The 21672-nt window shown below is 40.9% G+C and overlaps 1 protein-coding gene across 2 annotated transcripts in view; it reads left to right on the forward strand.

The window, feature by feature from the left end:
- The first annotated feature begins 6020 nt into the window (after window positions 1-6020).
- Window positions 6021-21672, forward strand: part of arfgef1 (ADP-ribosylation factor guanine nucleotide-exchange factor 1 (brefeldin A-inhibited)) — a 178134-nt gene continuing 162482 nt past the window's right edge. For both annotated transcript variants that reach the window (XM_069921321.1, XM_069921322.1), the window contains exon 1: window positions 6021-6414. In XM_069921321.1, coding sequence (XP_069777422.1) covers window positions 6291-6414 — 124 coding nt within the window. In that variant the 5' untranslated portion in view covers window positions 6021-6290. The remainder of the gene's footprint in view (window positions 6415-21672) is intronic.

Raw genomic sequence — 21672 nt, forward strand, 5'->3', positions numbered from 1 at the left:
ATTAACAATGGTGTGAAGCAAGGCTGTGTTCTCGCACCAACCCTCTTTTCAATCTTCTTCAGCATGATGCTGAACCAAGCCATGAAAGACCCCAACAATGAAGACGCTGTTTACATCCGGTACCACACGGATGGCAGTCTCTTCAATCTGAGGCGCCTGCAAGCTCACACCAAGACACAAGAGAAACTTGTCCGTGAACTACTCTTTGCAGACGATGCCGCTTTAGTTGCCCATTCAGAGCCAGCTCTTCAGCGCTTGACGTCCTGCTTTGCGGAAACTGCCAAAATGTTTGGCCTGGAAGTCAGCCTGAAGAAAACTGAGGTCCTCCATCAGCCAGCTCCCCACCATGACTACCAGCCCCCCCACATCTCCATCGGGCACACAAAACTCAAAACGGTCAACCAGTTTACCTATCTCGGCTGCACCATTTCATCAGATGCAAGGATCGACAATGAGATAGACAACAGACTCGCCAAGGCAAATAGCGCCTTTGGAAGACTACACAAAAGAGTCTGGAAAAACAACCAACTGAAAAACCTCACAAAGATAAGCGTATACAGAGCCGTTGTCATACCCACACTCCTGTTCGGCTCCGAATCATGGGTCCTCTACCGGCACCACCTATGGCTCCTAGAACGCTTCCACCAGCGTTGTCTCCGCTCCATCCTCAACATCCATCGGAGCGCTTTCATCCCTAGCGTCGAGGTGCTCGAGATGGCAGAGGTCGACAGCATCGAGTCCACGCTGCTGAAGATCCAGCTGCGCTGGATGGGTCACGTCTCCAGAATGGAGGACCATCGCCTTCCCAAGATCGTGTTATATGGCGAGCTCTCCACTGGCCACCGTGACAGAGGTGCACCAAAGAAAAGGTACAAGGACTGCCTAAAGAAATCTCTTGGTGCCTGCCACATTGACCACCGCCAGTGGGCTGATAACGCCTCAAACCGTGCATCTTGGCACCTCACAGTTTGGCGGGCAGCAACCTCCTTTGAAGAAGACCGCAGAGCCCACCTCACTGACAAAAGGCAAAGGAGGAAAAACCCAACACCCAACCCCAACCAACCAATTTTCCCCTGCAACCGCTGCAACCGTGTCTGCCTGTCCCGCATCGGACTTGTCAGCCACAAACGAGCCTGCAGCTGACGTGGACTTTTTACCCCCTCCATAAATCTTCGTCCGCGAAGCCAAGCCAAAGAAGAGTAGCTGTTACATTGGTGAGCCCGCAGAGCCCAGACGTTATCTGATCTCCAACCATGGATCAGTCAGCGATAAGTGCTGTATCCGTGAAACTCCCCCCCTTTTGGACCCATTGACCTCGCACATGGTTTGGGCAGGTGAAGGCGCAGTTTCATTTCAGACAGATCACCTCTGACTCCACGATATTCTACCATGTGGTGAGCACCCTCGATGAAGAAACCGCGGCCAGAGTTGATGACCTGATCCACCAGAGGAGGGCAAGTATGTCGCCCTCAAAGCCCTCCTCCTCAGCACCTTCGACCTCTCCTGTCGGCAGCGCATGGTCAGGCTGATGCACCTTGATGGCCCATCTGCTCTAAAGGATGAAATGCTCGCACTGGCAGAAGGCCACAAACTCTGCCTGATGTTTGAGCAAGCCTTCCTGGAACAAATGCCAGAAGATATCCAGCTCTTACTGGTGGACGAGGATATCGCAGACTTCCAGAAGGTCGCAGCCCACGCCAACGTGCTGTGGAGTACCAAACATGAAAACGAGGCCACCATGAACCAGGTCACCTGCCCTGTACCCAGCTGACCACAGCCCACCTCCATGCAGAAGCCGGAAGAGCACCAAATCACCTGGTGTTTCTACTACTAGTGCTGGGGAGCCCAAGCCTGCAAGTGCCAACAGCCCTGCTCATACCAAAGAAATGACCAGGCCAGCTGCCGTTGATGGCCACGACGGCTAGCCACACGAACAGCCTCTTGCACGTGGTCGACAAGACCAATGGTCAGTGTTTCCTGTTGGACACTGGAATGGAGTTGAGCGTGCTTCCCCCGACCACCCTCGAATCCTGCACAAGAGCATGAAGCCTGATCCTGCGGGTAGTGAACGGCACCGACATAAAGATCTTTGGCATGCAGAGCATTCAGGTACACCTCGGGCCAAACAAGTACCACTGGAAGTTCCTGCTGGCCACCATGGGCACTGCGCTGATGGGAATCGACTTCCTTCGGGCGCACACCCTGCTGGTCGACCTGAAGGGGAAGAGACTTGTACACGCCCGCACTTTCCAGACCCACCGACTCGAGTCGTCCAACGCACATGGCCTAGGGATAGCCATCATCTTCATTCCCAAAAATGAGTACTCCTGCATACTGGACAAGTTCCCTGCCATCCTACAGCCACAATTCACCACCACCATGCCCCAGCATAGCGTCCGCCACCACATCGCCACACAGGGCCCTCCAATTCACACCAAGGCCAGATGACTGCCACCGGAGAAACTGCAGCTCACGAAAGAGGAGTTCTCCTACCTCCAGGAACTCAGCATAGTCCGCAAGTCAGACAGCCCTTGGGCCTCTCCCCTGAACAAAGGTCTCTGGGGGTTGGCACCCATGTGGGAACTACTGCCGGCTCAAGAATGCAACCATGCCTGACCAATACCCCATCCCCCATATACAGGACTTCACGGCCAACCTGCATAGTGCCAGGGTTTTCTCGAATGTCGACCTGGTGAGAGGCTACCGCCAAATCCCCGTACACCCGGAGGATATTGACAAAACCGCCATCATCGCCCCGTTCGGCCTTTTCAAATTCCAGCAGATGCCTTTTGGCCTGAAGAACACAGCCCAAACATTCCAGCTGCTCATAGACGCAATGGGTAGATACCTGGATTTTGTGTTCATTTATCTCGTCAATATTCTCATCACCAGTCGGGATCACAATGAGCACAAGACCCATCTCCGCACACTGTTCACCCGTCTGGCGGAATTTGACCTCATCAATGCCAGTTCGGGAAGGAATCATTGCAGTTTCTGGGCCATATCATCATTGCGGATGGGGAAGCACCATCACAGGAAAAGGTCAAGGCCATACAGCAGTTCCCCAAGCCAGACACATGCAAGGGCCTGCAGGAGTCCACCAGGATGGTTAACTTCTACCACCACTTCATCCCAGGGGTCACCCGCATAATGCGCCCAATGTTTGCCCTGATCTCAGCAAAACGAAAGACCCTCAAGTAGACGAAGGAGGCCGAGACAGCTTTTGCCCAAATCAAAGACACCCTCGCTAGCACCACCCTACTGGCCCACCCACGGCCCGATGCCCACACAGCTACTGGGGGCGTCCAATGGACCAAGGCAGATAAAATGGAGTTGAGGTATGATCATACCAGTTCAGTGGTGCAAGAGCATATGGAGAGGATGGTTCTAATAGAGCAAGTAGGTTTGTGGAACTTAGGTAGGAAGTAGAATCGGGCAGTGCAGGGTTAGGAAACAATGAATTTAGAGGGTATGGAAGGGAAAGTACCGGAAATGATGAGGTCAGTGATGGTGTGGAAGACAGAGGTCTGATGCTGTTGGTGAGGTCCTGTTCAAAGAGTTAATAAGAGGAAGTGTCTAAGAGCTGTCGTCTGGCCTCAGCAAGGCCAGTGTGTCAGACTACAATAGCGCCACCCTTGACTGGTGAGGTTGGGATTGGTGGAGGGCATTGCTTTCTAATGGAGTCATCAAGAGTTTATTCAGCAATTTGCCTGATTCTCAGCAACATGGATCACCTTTTACTTCCAATGGGTGCTGCATGATCTGCTGAGTTTTTCCAGCAAGTTTGTGTAAAAAGGTAAAAAAAAGGGACTTTTTAACATTTTTTTACATTATTGCAGTTTCTGCCGTCTGCAAATTTTCTTATTTACCTGCATCTTGTCCAATGCCTTTCAGAAGCTAGTATACCTTACCCACATTTTCTTCACTAATATTAATTAAAAATATGATTGGCCTTTAAAACATCTAGGTTTTTTTTCCCCTTTCTAATCACTCTGTGTGACTAACTGATTGTTAGCTATGTATCTGATTATCATTTCTGGAATTTTCTCCACAATTGAAGTTAAACTGACTAGTAACTGTTTCCCAGGGTTCTTCTCTGACACATTTTTTCAGCAAGGCTGTTACATTTGTACCCTTTAATTTCCTAGGAAAATTATGTTCTGGGCTCTACAGTTTTCTCCTTTATTTCCTTCAGCAACTTACCTGCAATAGGTGATTCCTCAACTTTAGCAAAGCAACTATGTGCCAGCAACCCAAATTCAATCTTAAGTCTCCACTTTGTGGAGTATGTGCATTATATCTGTGACCATTTGGGTTTTCTCTGAAAGTTACCATTTCCTCTCATGTTCCAAAGATTTCTGAGGTAGAATTGACCATTTTAAGTGGAACAATATGGGAGGAGTTCATGGCAATGCGGGGAGAAGAATAGGGGGGAAATTAGTGGGGGATTGTGATCCAGCATCACGTAAATAACCGAATGGCCACCTTATGGAAGTGCAGTTAGCCCTTCCAGTACTCGCTCTTTATTAAATTTTAGTCCATCGAGTTAAAGCTTCCTTTGCTGATATTCTAGCATGATGTTTTCCCTTGGTAAAAACTGATGCAAAGATCTCATTTTGTTCCTCAGCCTTCTTGAGTAAATTTTCTTGTGGGTTTCTGATTGGCCTCATCGCTCCTCTTATAACCACTTTAAGGTTTGCTGGCACAGTCTTTTCTCCTGCTTTATCTTCTCTTATTTCATTTTAAAGACAGATTAGGTCTTTATTCTTTGGAGCGTAGAAGGTTGAGAGGGGATTTGATAGAAGTATTTAAGATTATGAAAGGGATAGACAGAGTGGATGTGGATAGACTATTTCCGTTAAGAGGAGGAAAGATTAAAACAAGAGGACATGAGTTAAGAATTAAGGGGCAGAGGTTTAGAGGTAAAATGAGGGGGAACTTCTTTACTCAGAGAGTGGTAGCCGTGTGGAATGATCTTCCGGGAGAAATAGTGGTGGCGGAGTCAATTGTATTATTTAAGAAAAGGTTGGACAGGTATATGGATGAGAAGAAGATGGAGGGTTTTGGGCATTGAGCAGGGAGGTGGGACTAGAAAGGGGTGTTTGGTTCAGTGCGGACTAGAAGGGCCTAATGGCCTGTTTCCATGCTGTAATTGTTATGTTATGTTATGTTATTTTAAATTTCCCATCAGCACGATTCCCACTTGTTGTTTCCCCGTTAATTCTGGGTACATCAGACACATCTAGTATCAATCTGGGCAACACCTCATTATTTGAGCAACTCTTCAGAAATTCCTCCCTACTTTTGACCCTCACAACCTGATTGGATTCCACATGCATCGTTATACTCAAAGCGGATTCTTTTCCCTCTTGCTTTATATCCCTTCCTCGAATCCAACAAGTTTCTTCTCCCAACTTGATTTGTTGACAGTCGACTCACTCCACACGTCCCTCACTGGTCCATTACCGATTGGCTTCACAAAGGGGACATTTAAATGTCGACTTTTATATGGGTAGAATTTCATCTGCTGCGATCAAGAAGCGAACGCGTCGGGTTGTAATAATAAGCAGGATGACCTGGGTTATGATTGAGATTTCTCTATTATCACATGTCGACTCCCTATTTTCAAATTTTCTGCGGATGGTCGGCGTCCTACTTTCTAAAACGTTGTCATTATTCTAGGTTCGAGCGTTTCATTTATTTTACTTGGCTCGACGACCAACGACCGATGTATACGAAAATAACAATAATATTCGCAGAGCTTTCCGACAAGATGTATTCGTGCAAATTGGCAACAGATTCGGAGGGAGCTTTTGCAACCTCACGTCAATGATGCGATGGGCGTTATTAAAGACTTCTTCTTTGGCTTGGCTTCGCGGACGAAGATTTATGGAGGGGGTAAAAGACTATTGCTCAAGAAAGCAACAGGGGTGCCTGCCAGAATCAGGAAGTGAACGTGGACGTGAGCCGGCGGCTGGCTCCGCGCGATCTTCTGCGGCAGCCCGGGCGTGACGCGGATGACGTTGCTTCCTTCCAACATGGCGGTGGAAGGCCGGTAATGGAGGGGGGGCAGCTCGGTCCGGGAACGCCACGGCTCCGCTCACACCGAGCGACTCATCGCTCCGCCAGCATCTCCTTCTGGCCCGGCTCACCTCATTGCTGATCGGGCTGCTCTCCAGGGGGAAGGGGGAAGAGGAGAAAGCGAGGGCAATACATTAGGAATCAACGGGGAATCCTGCAGGAGAGGGAGTGGGAAAAGAGTTCGGGACGCTTCGAGGGGACAGGCCGTCATGTATGAAGGGAAAAAGACGAAGAACATGTTTCTCACCAGGGCGCTGGAGAAGATTTTGGCTGATAAGGAGGTGAAGAAGGCGCATCACTCCCAGTTGCGCAAAGCCTGCGAGGTGGCACTGGGTGAGAAAGGACTACTTCTATTTAGAATGCTTAAATTTACAGACGGCCGAAACTGACTGCAATAATGTAAAACAAATGGATAGGCTAAATGATATCCTTATGCGTTAAATGCAGAGTTGTGTCAAACAGGTGTCGTCGGGCCCAAGTCATCTGACATACTTTAATTTCATGGCAGTGTCTTTACGAGCGTGTATTTAACATTCGTTTCCTTTCAGTGGAATAAAATAACACACACAAGTAGTTGAGGCTATTGTCAAAATTCAGCCCATGTGACATTACAAAGTAAATAAGTATGGATTGCAAAGGGGAAGTGTATGTTTGCTGGATTGATTTTTTTTTAGTCACATCGTGAGGAGACTGGACATTATCCTCCACTCTCAACAGCTTGTGGGAAAGGACGGTTGCAGCTTATTTATAAGGCCCGCACGGCGTGTCAGTCAATTGAGTTTATTTGATGTTTTCGAACCACCTAACTCGTAGTGGTTTCGTTGAATTACTCAGCAATTTCAGCGTATCTTTATAAAGTGAAAGCATAACAGTGAAGACCAGATGAGGATCGACAAGGAAGTTGAAATTTTGTGCAGTTGAATGATGCACATCTTACTCAATTATTTAAATTCGCCAGGGAGGAACTTCATCTGAGCATATCAGTAAATTATATTGAAATATTTGGAATCAAATGCAGGCCAGGTGGATATCTGGGTATGTTTTTGCAGAAATAAAATGAAGAAAATTTGTGTTGAGATAGAAATGGAGTATTTTTAGATTTCAAAACAGAAAAAGTATAAGATTTGAAATGTTGGAGAAATATGGTATTTAATAATTGTTTTCAATATCTTTACAAATTGATCTTTTTTAACAATGGTTGATGTCAATATTAAAAGCTGAATGAACTCCTGTTGAATTTTCATGTTGAGGCAACAGTTAAAGTCGGTAATTATCAATAAGAACATGACTTAGAGAATCTTTCTACTGTCTTGCATAAATGCAACTTGTTTATGTTCACGGTTTAAAATTTTACAATGATGGTTATAATGGTTTGAACTTGTGTCAATTGCAAAATTAATGGCTCAGGGAAAAGTGAATGTTGCTTTGAAGCAAAGTACAGAAATTCTTCGATGATATTTCCATGAGTGTGTACAATGTGCACAGTGATTCATCTCATTCTGAGTTCCTTAATTCTGCTGGAACATTTACTCACCTGATTAGCAATTTGGTAAATGTTGTTGACTTGGAGATCTTTAACAAGAGGCTGGTCATTGTGGTATATCTAGATATGCCAGATTATTACCCTGAGAAGTAGACCTTGAAGTAGCTGGTTTTTTTAAAAAAAAAATTGCTCTATTGAGTAAGTCAGGTAACCAGCATAATAATATAGATGATACAATTCTTGTCAGAATTTTTGATTTGATTTTGAACAACAAATGAAATTGAATGTACAATTTAGATGAAGAAAATGCTGACTGGGTGTGCATTGTGTGGAAATTGTAGACGTGTTGCTTAGCTAAATTAATTATTCAGTTAATCAACCTTTCAGTCTAATGCCAAAGTTTTTTAAAGCTTAATATAGTCTGTTTCAAGTCCATTGATGTTATATTGTTCTGCAACCTTGGCCTCATCAAATTCAAAGTTGCCTCATCAAATTCAAAGTTACCTCAAGAAATGTGTGGCTTTGGTCTGTTGGTTTTAAATTGGTTAGAAATTCAAGGAATTTCCTTGAGGAAGGGCTCAGGTCTGAAATGTTGGTAATATATCTGTATTTTTATTAGAAATATAAATAAAATTAATTGATTGAACATTTTATCTGGTACCAATATTTGCTTTGTACCCCCACTATGAAAAGTAATTGTATTTCAAGGTTCCCTGTCTCTCCTGTCTGTTCCTGGAATAGGTATGAATTCTGCTGTTGAATAGGAAGACACTTTGTATTTTACCACTTGGAGTAATTTATTTATACTTGATCATACTGCAATTAAAATGCATTGATAATTTTTTTTACATTTCTTTTTTTAATTATTTTTCATTTTTCACACTGAACTATATAAATACATACAAACATTTCCCTCTTCAATATACACTGTGGCATTTTCTCCCCCTTTTTTCCCCCCGACCTGCCCACCCCTCCTCCAAAACCAATAAAAATTCAACATATACAATAAAACCATTAAACAATGCCATCACACAATTAAAAATAAACAAGAAAAATGTGTCATCTACTTTTACACACTGGATCAAGTCATTTTGTCGTCTTATTTTAGGGGATGGAGGTCCGAGGCAAGCCCTCTCTGTTGTGTTCCATGTACGGTTCCCAAATTTGTTTAAATAATGTGACTTTATTTTTTAAATTATATGTTATTTTTTCCAATGGAATACATTTATTCATTTCTATGTACCATTGCTGTACTCTCAGGCTCTCTTCTGATTTCCAGGTTGACATTATACATTTTTTTGCTACAGCTAAGGCTATCATAATAAATCTTTTTTGCGCTGCATCCGGTTTGAGGCCTAATTCCTTACTTCTTATATTAGTTAGAAGATCTCTGGATTTTTTTGTTGGATCTCATTTTTTTTTAACTTTTAGGGCATGATATATAACCTGTGTAACCAGTTATCATGCGTAACCTTGTGTTTATTATATTCTTCATAGTTCCAGAACATAACTTTTCCCATCTTTCATTTTTTATCTTAATGTTTAAATCCTTTTCCCACTTTTGTATAGGTTTATAGCTTATTTCATCATTTTCCTTCTCTTGCAGTTTGATGTACATGTTTGTTATAAATCTTTTAATTATCATTGTGTCTGTAATCACATACTCAAAGCTGCTTCCTTCTGGTAATCTGTCTGTTTCCCAATTTATCCTTTAAGTAGGCTTTCAGTTGATGGAATGCAAACATTGACCCATGAGTTATTACATATTTGTACTTCATTTGTTCAAATGTTAATAAATTATTTCCCAAAACACAATTTTCTATTTTAATTCCTTTTCTCTCCCATCCTCTAAAGGAAAGGATATCTATTGTAAAAGGGATTAGATGATTTTGCGTCAATAATAATTTTGGTACATCCAAATCGAGGCCAAGTTCTTTACTTCTTGTATTACTTAGAAGAAAGATCTCTGGAGTTTTTGGTTATTTTTTGTGATTTTATTTAATACCTGATTTAGATCTTCCCAAAACTTTTCCACTTTTTCACATGCCCAAATTGCATGTACTGTTGTTCCCATTTCCTTCTTACAGCAAAAACATCTACCTGATACTGTTGGGTCCCATTTATATAACTTTTGGGGCATGGTGTAACCAATTATATTGTATCATGCGTAATCTCATGTTTATTGTATTTCTCATAGTTCCGGAGCATAGCTTTTCCCATGTTTCATTCTTTATCTTTACGTTTAGATCTTGTTCCCACTTTTGTTTGGGTTAACAGCTTATTTCATCGTTCTCTTTCTCTTGCACTTTGATGTACATGTTTGTTATAAATCTTTTAATTATCATTGTGTCTGTAATCACATATTCAAAACTGCTTCCTTCTGGTAATTTCAGTCTGCTTAATTTGTCCTTCAAGTAGTTTTTCAGTTGGTGGTATGCAAACATTGTACTGTGAGTTATACCATATTTGGACTTCATTTGTTCAAAAGATAATAAGATGATGCACAAAAAAGATTTATTATGATAGCCTTAGCTGTACCAAAAAAATGTATAGTGTCAACCTGGAAATCAGAAGAGAGCCTGAGAGTACAGCAATGGTACATAGAAATGAATAAATGTATTCCATTGGAAAAAATAACATATAATTTAAGAAATAACATCACAGTATTCAAACAAATTTGGAACCGTGCATAGAACACAACAGAGAAGTCCTACCACGGACCTCCACCACCTAAAATGACAGAATGAGAAGAAGACGAAATGAACTGACCCAGTGTGTAAAAGTAGATGACACAATTTTCTTGTTTATTTTCATTGTGTGATGACATTGTTTATTGTATCGTATATGTTGAACGTTTAGTGGGTAGGGAGGGGGTGGGAAGGAGGGGGGGGGGAAGGGGAGAAAATGACACTTTATGTTCAAGAGGGAAATGTTTATGTGTATTTTGGTCAATATGGTTCATAGTGTGAAAAATAAAAAATAAAATTTTTTGGTATTTGGTAATTTTTTTCCTTTCTAAGTGAATCTTCTTCCATATATTGAGTAAATGATGCAATACTGGTGAGCTTTTATATCATACCAGCTTTTCATCCCACTGTGTTCCGGTATCTTCTCTCCTATTTTATCTAGCTCTAAGACCAATCTGGTTTCTCCCTTTTCTGATAAAAATCTGACAAATACCTTAATTGTGCTGCTCTATAATAATTTTTAAAGTTTGGTAACTGCAAACCACTTTGGTTGTTCCTCTCTGTTAATTTATCTAACGCTATCCTCAGTTTCCCCCCTTTCCATAAAAATTTCCTTATCATTCTCTTTAGTTCATTAAAGAATTTCTCTGTTAAGGGAATTGGTAACGATTGAATTAAGTATTGTATCCTTGGGAAGACATTCATTTTAATGCAATTTACCCTCCCTATCAACGTTAGCGATAATTCTTTCCAATGTTCTAAGTCTTCCTGCAATTTCTTTGTTAGTGGCTTATAATTTAATTTGTATAAGTGGCTTAAATTATTATCTAACCTAATACCGAGGTATCGGATTGCTTGTGTTTGCCATTTAAACAGTGATTCTTTTTTAAATTCTGTATAATCCGCATTACTCATTGGCATCACTTCACTTTTATTTGCGTTGATCTTGTACCCCGATATTTCTTCATACTCCTTCAATTTCTCATGTAGTTCTTTTATTGATATTTCTTGTTCTTTTAAGTATACTATGATGTCATCTGCAAATAAACTGATTTTATACTCCTCCTTTATTATTATCCCTTTTATATTATTTTCTGTTCTTATCAGTTCTGTCAATGGTTCTATTGCTAAAGCAAACAATGATGGAGATCATGGACATCCCTGCCTAGTTGACCTACTTAATTTAAATTGGTTCGATACATATCCATTTACTGTCACCTTCGCCAATGGTCCATTATATAATGTTTTAATCCAATTAATATATTTTTCTGGTAGGTTGAACATCTGTAATACTTTGAATAAATAATTCCATTCTACCCTGTCAAAGGCTTTTTCTGCGTCTAAAGCAACAGTCACTGTTGGCATCTTATTTCCTTGAACTGCATGAATTAATAAATTCACAGACATTATCTGCTGTTCATCTTTTCTTCATAAATCCAGTTTGATCTTGTTTTACTATTTTTGGTACAAAGTCAGCCAGTCTGTTTGCTAATAATTTTGCTATTATCTTGTATATCTGAATTAAGTAGAGATATTGGTCTATATGATGCTGATGTTAGTGGATCCTTCCCTGTCTTTAGTATTACAGTCTTGCTGTCTTGCATGAATCTGGCAAATTTTGTGTTTCTTCTATCTGATTCATTACTTCCAGGAGAGGAGGAATTAATAACTCTTTAAATGTTTTATAGAATTCTATTGGGAATCCATCCTCTCCAGGCGTTTTATTGTTCGGCAGCTTTTTTTAATATATCCTGTACTTCCTCTATTTCAAATGGTTTTATCAGTTTGTTTTGTTCTTCTTCTTGCAATTTTGGCAGTTAAATTTTAGCTAAAAACTCTTCTATTTTATCATCTTTCCCCTCATTCTCAGTTTGGTATAATGGTTCATAAAATTCCTTAAAGTTCTCATTAATCTCCAATGGATTATATGTAATTTGTTTGTCCTTTTTCCTTAATGCCAATACAGTTCTTTTAGCTTGTTCTATTTTAAGTTGCGGCTAATATTTTGTGTGTTTTTTCTCCTAGTTCATAATACTTTTGATTTATTTTCATCATGTTCTTCTCCACCTTGTACGTTTGTAATGTTTCGTATTTTATTTTTTTGTTCGCCAATTCTCTTTTTTATATCATCCCTTGGTGCTAGTTCCTTTTCTGTACTTGCTATCTCCCTTCCCAACTGTTGTATTTCCCGATTGTAGTCCTTTTTCATCTTAGTTACATAACTTATTATCTGCTCTCTAATGAAAGCTTTCATTGCATCCCATAATATAAGTTTGTCTTTCACTGATTCCGTATTTATTTCAAAGTACATTTTAATTTGGCGTTCAATAAACTCTCTAAATTCCTGCCTTTTAAGTAGCATGGAGTTTAACCTCCATCTATATGTTTTTGGTGGGATGTCCTCCAGTTCTATTGCTAATAACAGGGGTGAATGATCAGATAGCAATCCAGCTTTATATTTAGTTTCCTAACTCTACCTTGAATATGGGCCGACAACAAAAACATATCAATCCTTGAGTTTGTTATATGCCTACTCGAATAATATGAGTATTCCTTCTCCCTTGGATGCTGCCTCCTCCATGTATCCATAAATTTCATTTCCTGCATTGATTTAACCATAAATTTTGGCCACTTTATTCTTTTTGCTTGTCTTTTGTCCAGTTTTATCCAACATTGGATCCAAATTAAGGTTAAAATCCCCTCCAATTAATATATTCCCTTGCGTATCTGCAATCTTCAAAATATATCTTGCATAAACTTTTGATCCTCTTCATTAGGTGCATATATATTGAGCAAATTCCAAAATTCTGAATATATCTGACACTATATCATTACATACCTCCCTGCTGGATCTATTATTTCCTCCTCTATTTTGATTGGTACATTTTTATTAATTAATATAGCTACATCTCTAGCTTTTGAATTATATGATGCTGCCGCTACATGCCCTACCCAATCTCTCTTTAATTTATCATGTCCACTTCAGTTAGATGCATTTCCTGCACAAATGCTATGTCTATTTTTTCTTTTTTCAGTAAATTTAATAGCCTCTTCTGTTTAATTTGGTTATGTATTCCATTAATATTTATAGTCATATAATTCAACATGGCCATCTCATACCCTGTTTACATCTCATTTCTGCTTCCTCACCACCACCATCCCCCTTTTCCCCATTTTCATCTCTCAGGTTTCCCTTTTTAAACTTGATGTATGACAACACATTTAAAACATAAAATACTTCAACAACTCCCACATCCAATATTCCCTTTGCCCCAAATAACCCTCCTCCTCTCTGAGTTGCCTCTTATCCCTTGCCAGGGAACCACAACTCCCCTCTCCATTTGGATTGCGAACCTGCTTGGAAGTGTCAACTGATTTTGCAATGACGGTTATTCTCTCCCACACCACACCCCCCCAGAAAAGACTTTTTTTACGCATATAACAAAGTTCACCCTCTTTTTTTCCACCCTTACTTCCTTTCTTCCCTTCTCTTTCCCTTCTTTAGTTCTTACATATACATTATTTTTACATATTTATATATATTTTATCACCATTCTTCATTCTTGTTACATCTCTTCATATCTCCTTCTGTCCTACAGGCATTTTGCAAATTCTCGTGCTTCCTCTGGATCTGAGAACAGTCTGTTTTGCTCCCTGGGGATAAATATTTTAAGCACAGCTGGATGTCTTAACATAAATTTATAACCTTTTTACCATAGGATTGATTTTGCTGTATTAAACTCCTTCCTCTTCTTTAAGAGTTCAAAACTTGTGTCTGGGTAAAAAAATATTTTTTGACCCTTGTATTCCAATGGTTTATTGTCTTCTCTAATTTTTTTCCTTGCCCGCTCCAGTATATTTTCTCTTGTTGTATATCTCAAAGATTTTACTAAAACAGATCTTGGTTTTTGATGTGTCTGTGGTTTTGGAGCTAGTGTTCTGTGTGCCCTTTCTATTTCCATTCCTTCCTGTATTTCTGTAATTCCCAGGACCTTTGGGATCCATTCTTTTATAAATTCCTTCATACCTGTGCCTTCTTCATCTTCCTTTAGGCCCACTATTTTTATGTTGTTTCGCCTACTATAATTTTCCAACCTATCGATTTTCTGAGCCAACAACTCTTGTGATTCTAACTTTTTTATCACTTTCTTCCAATTTTCTTCTTGTCATTCACTTTCATTTCTACAGCCGTTTCTCTTTCTTCCACATTTTCTAATCTTTTCCCTATTTCTGTCATGACCAGCTCTAATCTATTCACTTTTTCTTCTGTTCTTTTCATTTTTCTTTTAATTGCACTAAATTCTAATGTCAACCATTCTTTAAATGCTCTCATTTGTTCTTGAAATTTTTAAAATCTATATTCTATCCAACTATTTTACCTTCTATTTCTCTGTGAAGATCTAGGTCTTCTTCTTCCTCTTCTTCTGTATCTGCACCTGTGTTTGTGTCTTCTTCTCTTCCTTATATCTGTGTCTCTTCTGACTTTCCTGATGAGTTGCTTGCCTCACTTTGCTGGGCTTCTTGCTGTTGGTCCTCTTCTTCTGGGCTACTCATCTGTTGGGCCTCCTGTTGCTGCTCTTCTTTTCTTTCACTCCCTTTCCTGTCGCTTTCCTCTTCCAGCTGAGAGCCCTGGTGTCTCTCTCTCATACCATGTGACTTCCGGTACATCTCATACATATTCATTATCATGACATCCCTCCTTTAATCAGAAATAAACTTTACCTTCACTTACCAATATCCCTCGGAAACATACAAACATCGTAACTAATGGTAATACTATAACTCAACTACATAAAATTTACTTCCTACAGCACTCATACAGGCACTTTATGATATAAGATTAAAATACTGTCCCAAAGTTCTTATTAAAACTATGGCACAAAGTCTTCGTATCGTTTGGGCGGTTTCCGATTTTGTTTCGGCCTGCCTGCGATATTGTCGTCGCTTCTCGGTTGTTCACTCTCAGCGTCGGAAATACTGCTTGCCACGGCTTCGGGTGTTTCTGGCGCTCAAGTCACTTCATCAGGTGTGCTGGTAACTGCCTCTGGAACATCATCAGGTCTCTCAGTTTCAGCATCTCGTATTGGCCTTTCAACCTCTTCGCTCAATGTATCTCTGGACTGGTACCTTTTTACACCTGATACATTTCTCATACAGGACTCCAGTCAGAGACTTGACTGTCACCATACTGCCACTTCTGGATACGACAGTATAGGGTTGATGGTAATAAGGTGTGTCAAGCTTACCACCAGTTTCATGCCTCACTAGAACATTATCTCCTGGCATGATGTCTGAGTACTTGGCTCCACGTTTCGAATCTGTGTACAGCTTTGCTGCACCTTTCTTTTCAGCATCGTGGTCCCTCATCTCCTGGTCGTCTCGGATTTCCTTTATTTCTGGCATTTTTGTGCGGATTTTTCTCCCAAAAAATGCTTCTGCAGGACTTTTTCCAGTGGTTGCATGAGGCGTTGCTCGATAGACAGCCACATAAGATAGCAATGCTTCTCGCCAATTTTGTCCTTCTGCGTGTGCAATCCTCAATCGTTTTTCAATGGACTGATTTTGTCACTCTACTTCTCCGTTGGCTTGCGGCCATTTCGGAGTTACTTTATGATGGTGGATACCTGTGGTCCTCATGTATTCCGCAAATGTCTCTGAAATGAATTGTGGACCATTGTCAGAGTATAATGTAACAGGTAATCCATATCTTGCGAATATTTCTGCTAACGCTTGTATTGTTTTTTCAGTGGTTGTGGACTTCAACACCACGTACTCATAGTATCTGCTGTAGTAATCTATCACTACCATAATTGATTCACCCGTCGGTAAAGGTCCAAGAAAATCAACAGCTATGTCGATCCATGGTCCTGTCGGAAGTTGCGTACTCCTGATCGGTTCTGGCGGATTACTCCTACTTGTGATTTGACATCCGTGACAAGTTTTAACAAATTTCTCGTCTTTATCACAACTTGGCCACCATACCTTGGTTCTGAGGTTTTGCTTGGTACCAACAATACCTAGGTGTCCTTCATGCGCTAAGGATACGATCTTCGGTCTCAATCTTTGCGGTATCACCAATCTGCAACCTCTTAATACACACTGTCCGATGCAACAAAGTTTGTCTCTAATGGGAATGTGAGACTTGTGAGTACACTTGTCCCATTGTCCACTCTGTATGCATTCTCTTACTTCCATGAGTTCTGGATCACGTTCGGATTCTCGCTCGACTTCCTTCGTAGTCACAGCTTTCGGTGTCGACTGAATAGCTACGAAGCGTACAAAGCTCTCTGTTTCTGTTCCCAATTCTGCCTTGGATTGTGGACCACCATCCTTCACCAATCTGGACAGCGGATCAGCAATGTTTGCTTTCCCTGCAATGTGGATTACTTTATATTTGTAGGGTTGTAGTCTGAGTACCCATCTCTCTATTCTGGCACATGGTTTGGATCTAGGTGCATAGATCACCTCTAATGGCTTATGATCTCTGATGAGTTCAAATTCAATGCCGTATAAATATGCATGGAACCTCTCACAGGCCCAAACAAGTCCGAGTGCTTCTTTCTCTGTCTAGGAGTATCTTCTTTCCACATCTGATAACGATCTGCTGGCATAGGCAATGATTCTCGGTCCTCCATCATGCATCTGGACCAACACGGCTCCTAAATCAACCGGGCTGGCATCCGCTATGACTTTGGTTGATGCCGCCGGATCGTAATATCCAAGAGTTTTTGCATCTGTCAGGCTTTGCTTCAGCGCTGTGAACGCTTTCTTCTGCTCAGATCCAAAATGAAATGGTACACCTTTCCTGGTTAGTTTCCTTAGTGGTTCTGCCACTGTAGCGAAGTTAGGAATGAACTTTGCACAAAAATTGACCAATCCTAGGAAACTCCTCACCTCTGTTGCGTTCTGAGGTGCACGTGCCTCTTCAATAGCTTTCACCTTGACCTCTGCAGGGTTTAGTCCTTTCCATGTAAGTCTGTGTCCCATGAAGTCCATTTCTGACACACCGAACTGGCACTTGTTTCCATTCACGGTAAGGCCTGCCTCTTGTAACCTAGATAGTACACGCCTCAACCGTTTGTCATGCTCTTCCTTCGTTGGTGCATGGACTATGATGTCGTCAGAAATGTTGGCAACTCCAGGAATGCCTTGAATCACTCGATGGATTTCATACTGGTAGATCTCCGAAGCTGCATTAATTCCAAATGATAGTCTCTTGTAACGATACAATCCACAGTGAGTCACAAATGTAGTTACATCTCGGGAACCTGGATCAAGCTCTAATTGATGATAGCCCCATTTCAGATCAATTTTTGAGAATACCTTGCTGGTAGTTAGTTCTTGAAGTATTTCCTCCACTGTTGGTATAGGGTGTCGTTCTCTAATTATAGCTTCATTGGCCATTCTCATGTCAACACATAGTCTTATGTCACCCTTTGGTTTGGGCACAATCACTACGGGACTGACCCATTGTGTCGAATGTTCCACCAGTTCAATAATGTCTTGTTCGATCAATTCTTTAATTTTGGCTTCGACTTTCGCACGAAGTCCAAACGGAGTTCGGCGCATTGGTTGTGCCTTGGGTTTGACCGTTTCATCTACCGCTAGCTTCAATTGTCGACCTTTCAGCTTTCCTACTCCTTGGAAGACTGCAGGGAATTCTTGCTTCATATCCTCGTATGACTGAATTGAATTGACACAAGCTCCAATATGAAGTATTGCCAGGTCTTGCGCTGTGCTTCTACTCAGCAATGGTTCTCCCCTCTCTTCTATGACCATAAACTCTGCTTCGGTGTACTTATCTCCAGCTTCAACAGTTGCAGTAAAACATCCAATGGTCTGCAATGGCTTGGTTGCTGTGTATGGATACAGTTTCTTGGAACACTTCTTTGAGGTACAGATGATCTTTTTCCTTTTCAACTTCTCCCATAAATGTCGATCAATCACATTACTGTCACTGCCTGAGTCTGCAATGACCTGCACTGTCACTCCTCCAATGATCACTGGGACCTTCTCATGATGTACTTCATTCAACGTAAATTGGTAACAACTCTGTTCCTCCTGGGTATCATCATCGTCACCGTCTATCTGGCGAATGGTATCTTTCTTTCCAGGATACTTTCCTTTCCCCCAGGCTTTGCCTTTGGAAGTTGTACTCTTCCTCTTCTGGTCTGCATTGGACTTGCTTTTGCACTTCTTTGCAAAGTGGTCCTTACCTCCACACTTTCTGCAAACTTTGCCTTTGGCCGGGCAATATGGGTCTTTTCCAAAGTGACCTCGGTATCCACATCGATAACACTCCACGTCCTGTGTCGACGTATATCTTGGCTGATTATGGCGATGTGAGAGCCTCTTAATTTGCTGGCTTGAGTTGTCTTTCAGGGTCATGGTATGAAATTGCCCTTCAACAGCCTCTAATGCAGCAGCAATGGTTAAAGCATCAGTGAGTTCCAACTCACTCCCTCTTTCCAGTAGACGTCTTCTGAGTTTATCTGATCTGCAGTGCTGTACGACTTGATCCAATAATTGGTTGTCCAAATCAGCTGGTATGTAATTGCATCCAACAGCTAGCTGGCGTAGTCTCGTCACATACTGAGCAATTGTCTGGCCATCTTCTTGTCTCGTTCTCCGAAACAAATGGCGTTGAAATGTAGCATTCGGTGTCACTACATAGTGTGCATTTAATGCATCTACCACTTTCCGGTACTCATCCTTTCTTCCAGTATTCAAAAGTGTCTTAAATGTTTCCCGAACTGCGGATCCTGCAGTGAAAAGAAGTAACGCCCTTATCTGCGCTCTTTGTTCAACTGTACCGGTATCTAGAAATAGGCCACGACTGTCGGCGTAGGATTCAAATTCTTCCAGCCATGCCTTCCACTTCACACTTACAGTGCTTGCATCACCCGTTGGGTCAAAATGAGCAATTCCACTATGTGTTAGAAAGTCACTGTCTGCACCAGCCATGAGGAAATATTCCAGCCCCAAAAGTACTGAGACAAAGAGAAAATTCTTATCACCTTGAAGTTGTCTGTAATCTTGTTTAGTCTTTAATTTTCTTCAAGCTTCTTCCATCCTCGTCGCCAATGTCACATTTGTGGCCCGAAATGTGAAGTTAATAAAACATTAAACACAAGTTTTATCAGGTAAACTTCTCAGTGTCTTTTTATTTTCCCGTCTCCTTTGTTCTCCTGCTTGTGTTCTTATCTCTCTCTCATACCATGTGACTTCCGGTACATCTCATACATATTCATTATCATGACACTAGGATCTCTGCATTACTAGATTTTTAACAAAATCATTTCAATTTTATGTTGAAGATAGTAATATGGGTTAGCTTAACAAAAGACTATTTTGTAAAGCAACACCATTGTATCCTGACTTCTTGTGAGGTACAGAATAGCATTTGTATCTTAAAACTACAGGGAACTGGTCAGAAGTATTGAGTTAATTGTGAACAAAAGACAGTTGACAGGATTACATTAGCTTGGACTTGCGAGGTGGCTTATGAGCCCGAGGCATTATTTGTAGATGAGCAGAGGAGCAGGCTCTATGTGGCAAATTGGCTTTGGATTACATACCATTGAGACCCTACTCCCTGAATCCATCAAGCCCTTGGGTACCTCATCACCAAAATGTCTGAAATTATTCAAATTAAATTTTTTTTAAATAATGTAAAGAAAAATTCAATTAATCTCACAAATGATTAAAAAAGCAAAAAGTTTAACTCTTGCTCTAGTCACTTTCTTTAGGGTGAGTTCTTTAGGGTGGGTAATTGATCAAGGAAGATTTTTTTAAGTGAACAAATTACTTATCAGTACTTGTTTTATTCAAAGTTGGTGACCCCATTTAAAGGTTCCACTAGCTTTACCAACCTTGGTCTAAAGCTGAGGCTTTAGGTAGGAAGTAATCCAGCCTGCCAGTGCAGTCTATTTCTACTCTACATTTGGGTCTCTAATTTGTTTACTAACAATTTTTATCAGATGAATTATGCCAATTATCATAATTTAATCAGAGGTAGGAATGCACATACCAAGAATGATCTTAAACCAGATCTTGTTTATTTGCCACCTAAAATATTTTTTATCTTAAAATAATAATGATGGGAACTGGAAGTAAAATCTTGATCCATCAATCTACATATTGCAGCAATGTTGGCTACTTAGCTGTGACATTTTGTTAATCAATAAACAATTGTATATTGGTGTTTTAAGTAACTGACCCTACAAGTGTGCAGGGAAAATGCAGGCATGTGCACAAATCAGTTTGAAACGAACAAATTATTACAATTTGTTAGTACATGTAATTTATTATTAATGTTTCAGGATCTGAGCATTTGAGAGCAAGCCAGCATTTGTTCCTTTCTTAATGTTCTTGTGGTGTTTACCTGTCAATTTGACTTGTTACAGCACTTCTGGATGGATGTACTGTGTTCCAAGGTTTCGACGCAACAATGATTAGAGGAATGATGATTACAATTCCAAAAAGGAATGATGTATGAGCACATGGGAATTTAAACATTGTGGTTTGCAAATGCACGTTGCTGCCCTTGACCTTTTGGAGGTCAAGGTCTTGAGTTTGGGAGGTGCTATAGGTGTACTCTACATTACTGCAATGTATTTTGTTTACTGTATGTGCTTGAGCTACTGTGCACTACTGGTGGAGGGAATGAGTATCTAAGGTACAAGATGTGATCCCATATAGGTATACTGCTATATATTGAATGGTGTTGAGCTTTTAATGAATGGTTGGAACTCCATGCTTGAGCTTTTAATGAATGGTTGGAACTCCATGCCTGATGTGCCTTTATGGTTGAAAGACACTGGGAAATCCTGTTTAATGAAGGCCAGCACACCATAAGCCTTCTTAACAAGTTGATAAACTTGTGTGGCACCCTTGAGGAATCTGTGGACTTGAACCCCAATAGCCCCCTGTTCCTCCACACTATAAGAATCCTGCTATTAACCATGTATTATGCCTTTATGTTTGACCTGCATCACTTCATGCTTATCTGGATTGAACATCATCCGCCAATTCTATATCCTTGTAACCTGCGACAACCTTCTTCGCCATTCACAACACCTCTAACCTTTGTATCCAAGTTTTTTTAATAAAAATCACAAAGAGCGGGGGTCCCAGAACAATTCCCTGCAGAATGCCATCAATCACTAACCTTCAGGCAGCCTTTGTTCCATCTGCTACCTCCTTCTGTCTTCTCTGGGCAAGCTGATTCCAAATCAAAGGAGCCAATAGTCCATTGAACCCATGCCTCGTGACTTTTTGGATAAGCCTGTCAAGGGGGACCTAGTCAAATACCAACTAAAATCCATATTCACCACATCCACCAACCTACCTTCATTGTTTTCTTTTGTCACTTGATCAAAAACTGAATTAGGCTCATCAGGCACAACCCATTCCTCACAA

The sequence above is a fragment of the Narcine bancroftii genome, chromosome 2 (assembly GCF_036971445.1).
Source record: "Narcine bancroftii isolate sNarBan1 chromosome 2, sNarBan1.hap1, whole genome shotgun sequence".
Lineage (NCBI taxonomy): Eukaryota > Metazoa > Chordata > Chondrichthyes > Torpediniformes > Narcinidae > Narcine > Narcine bancroftii.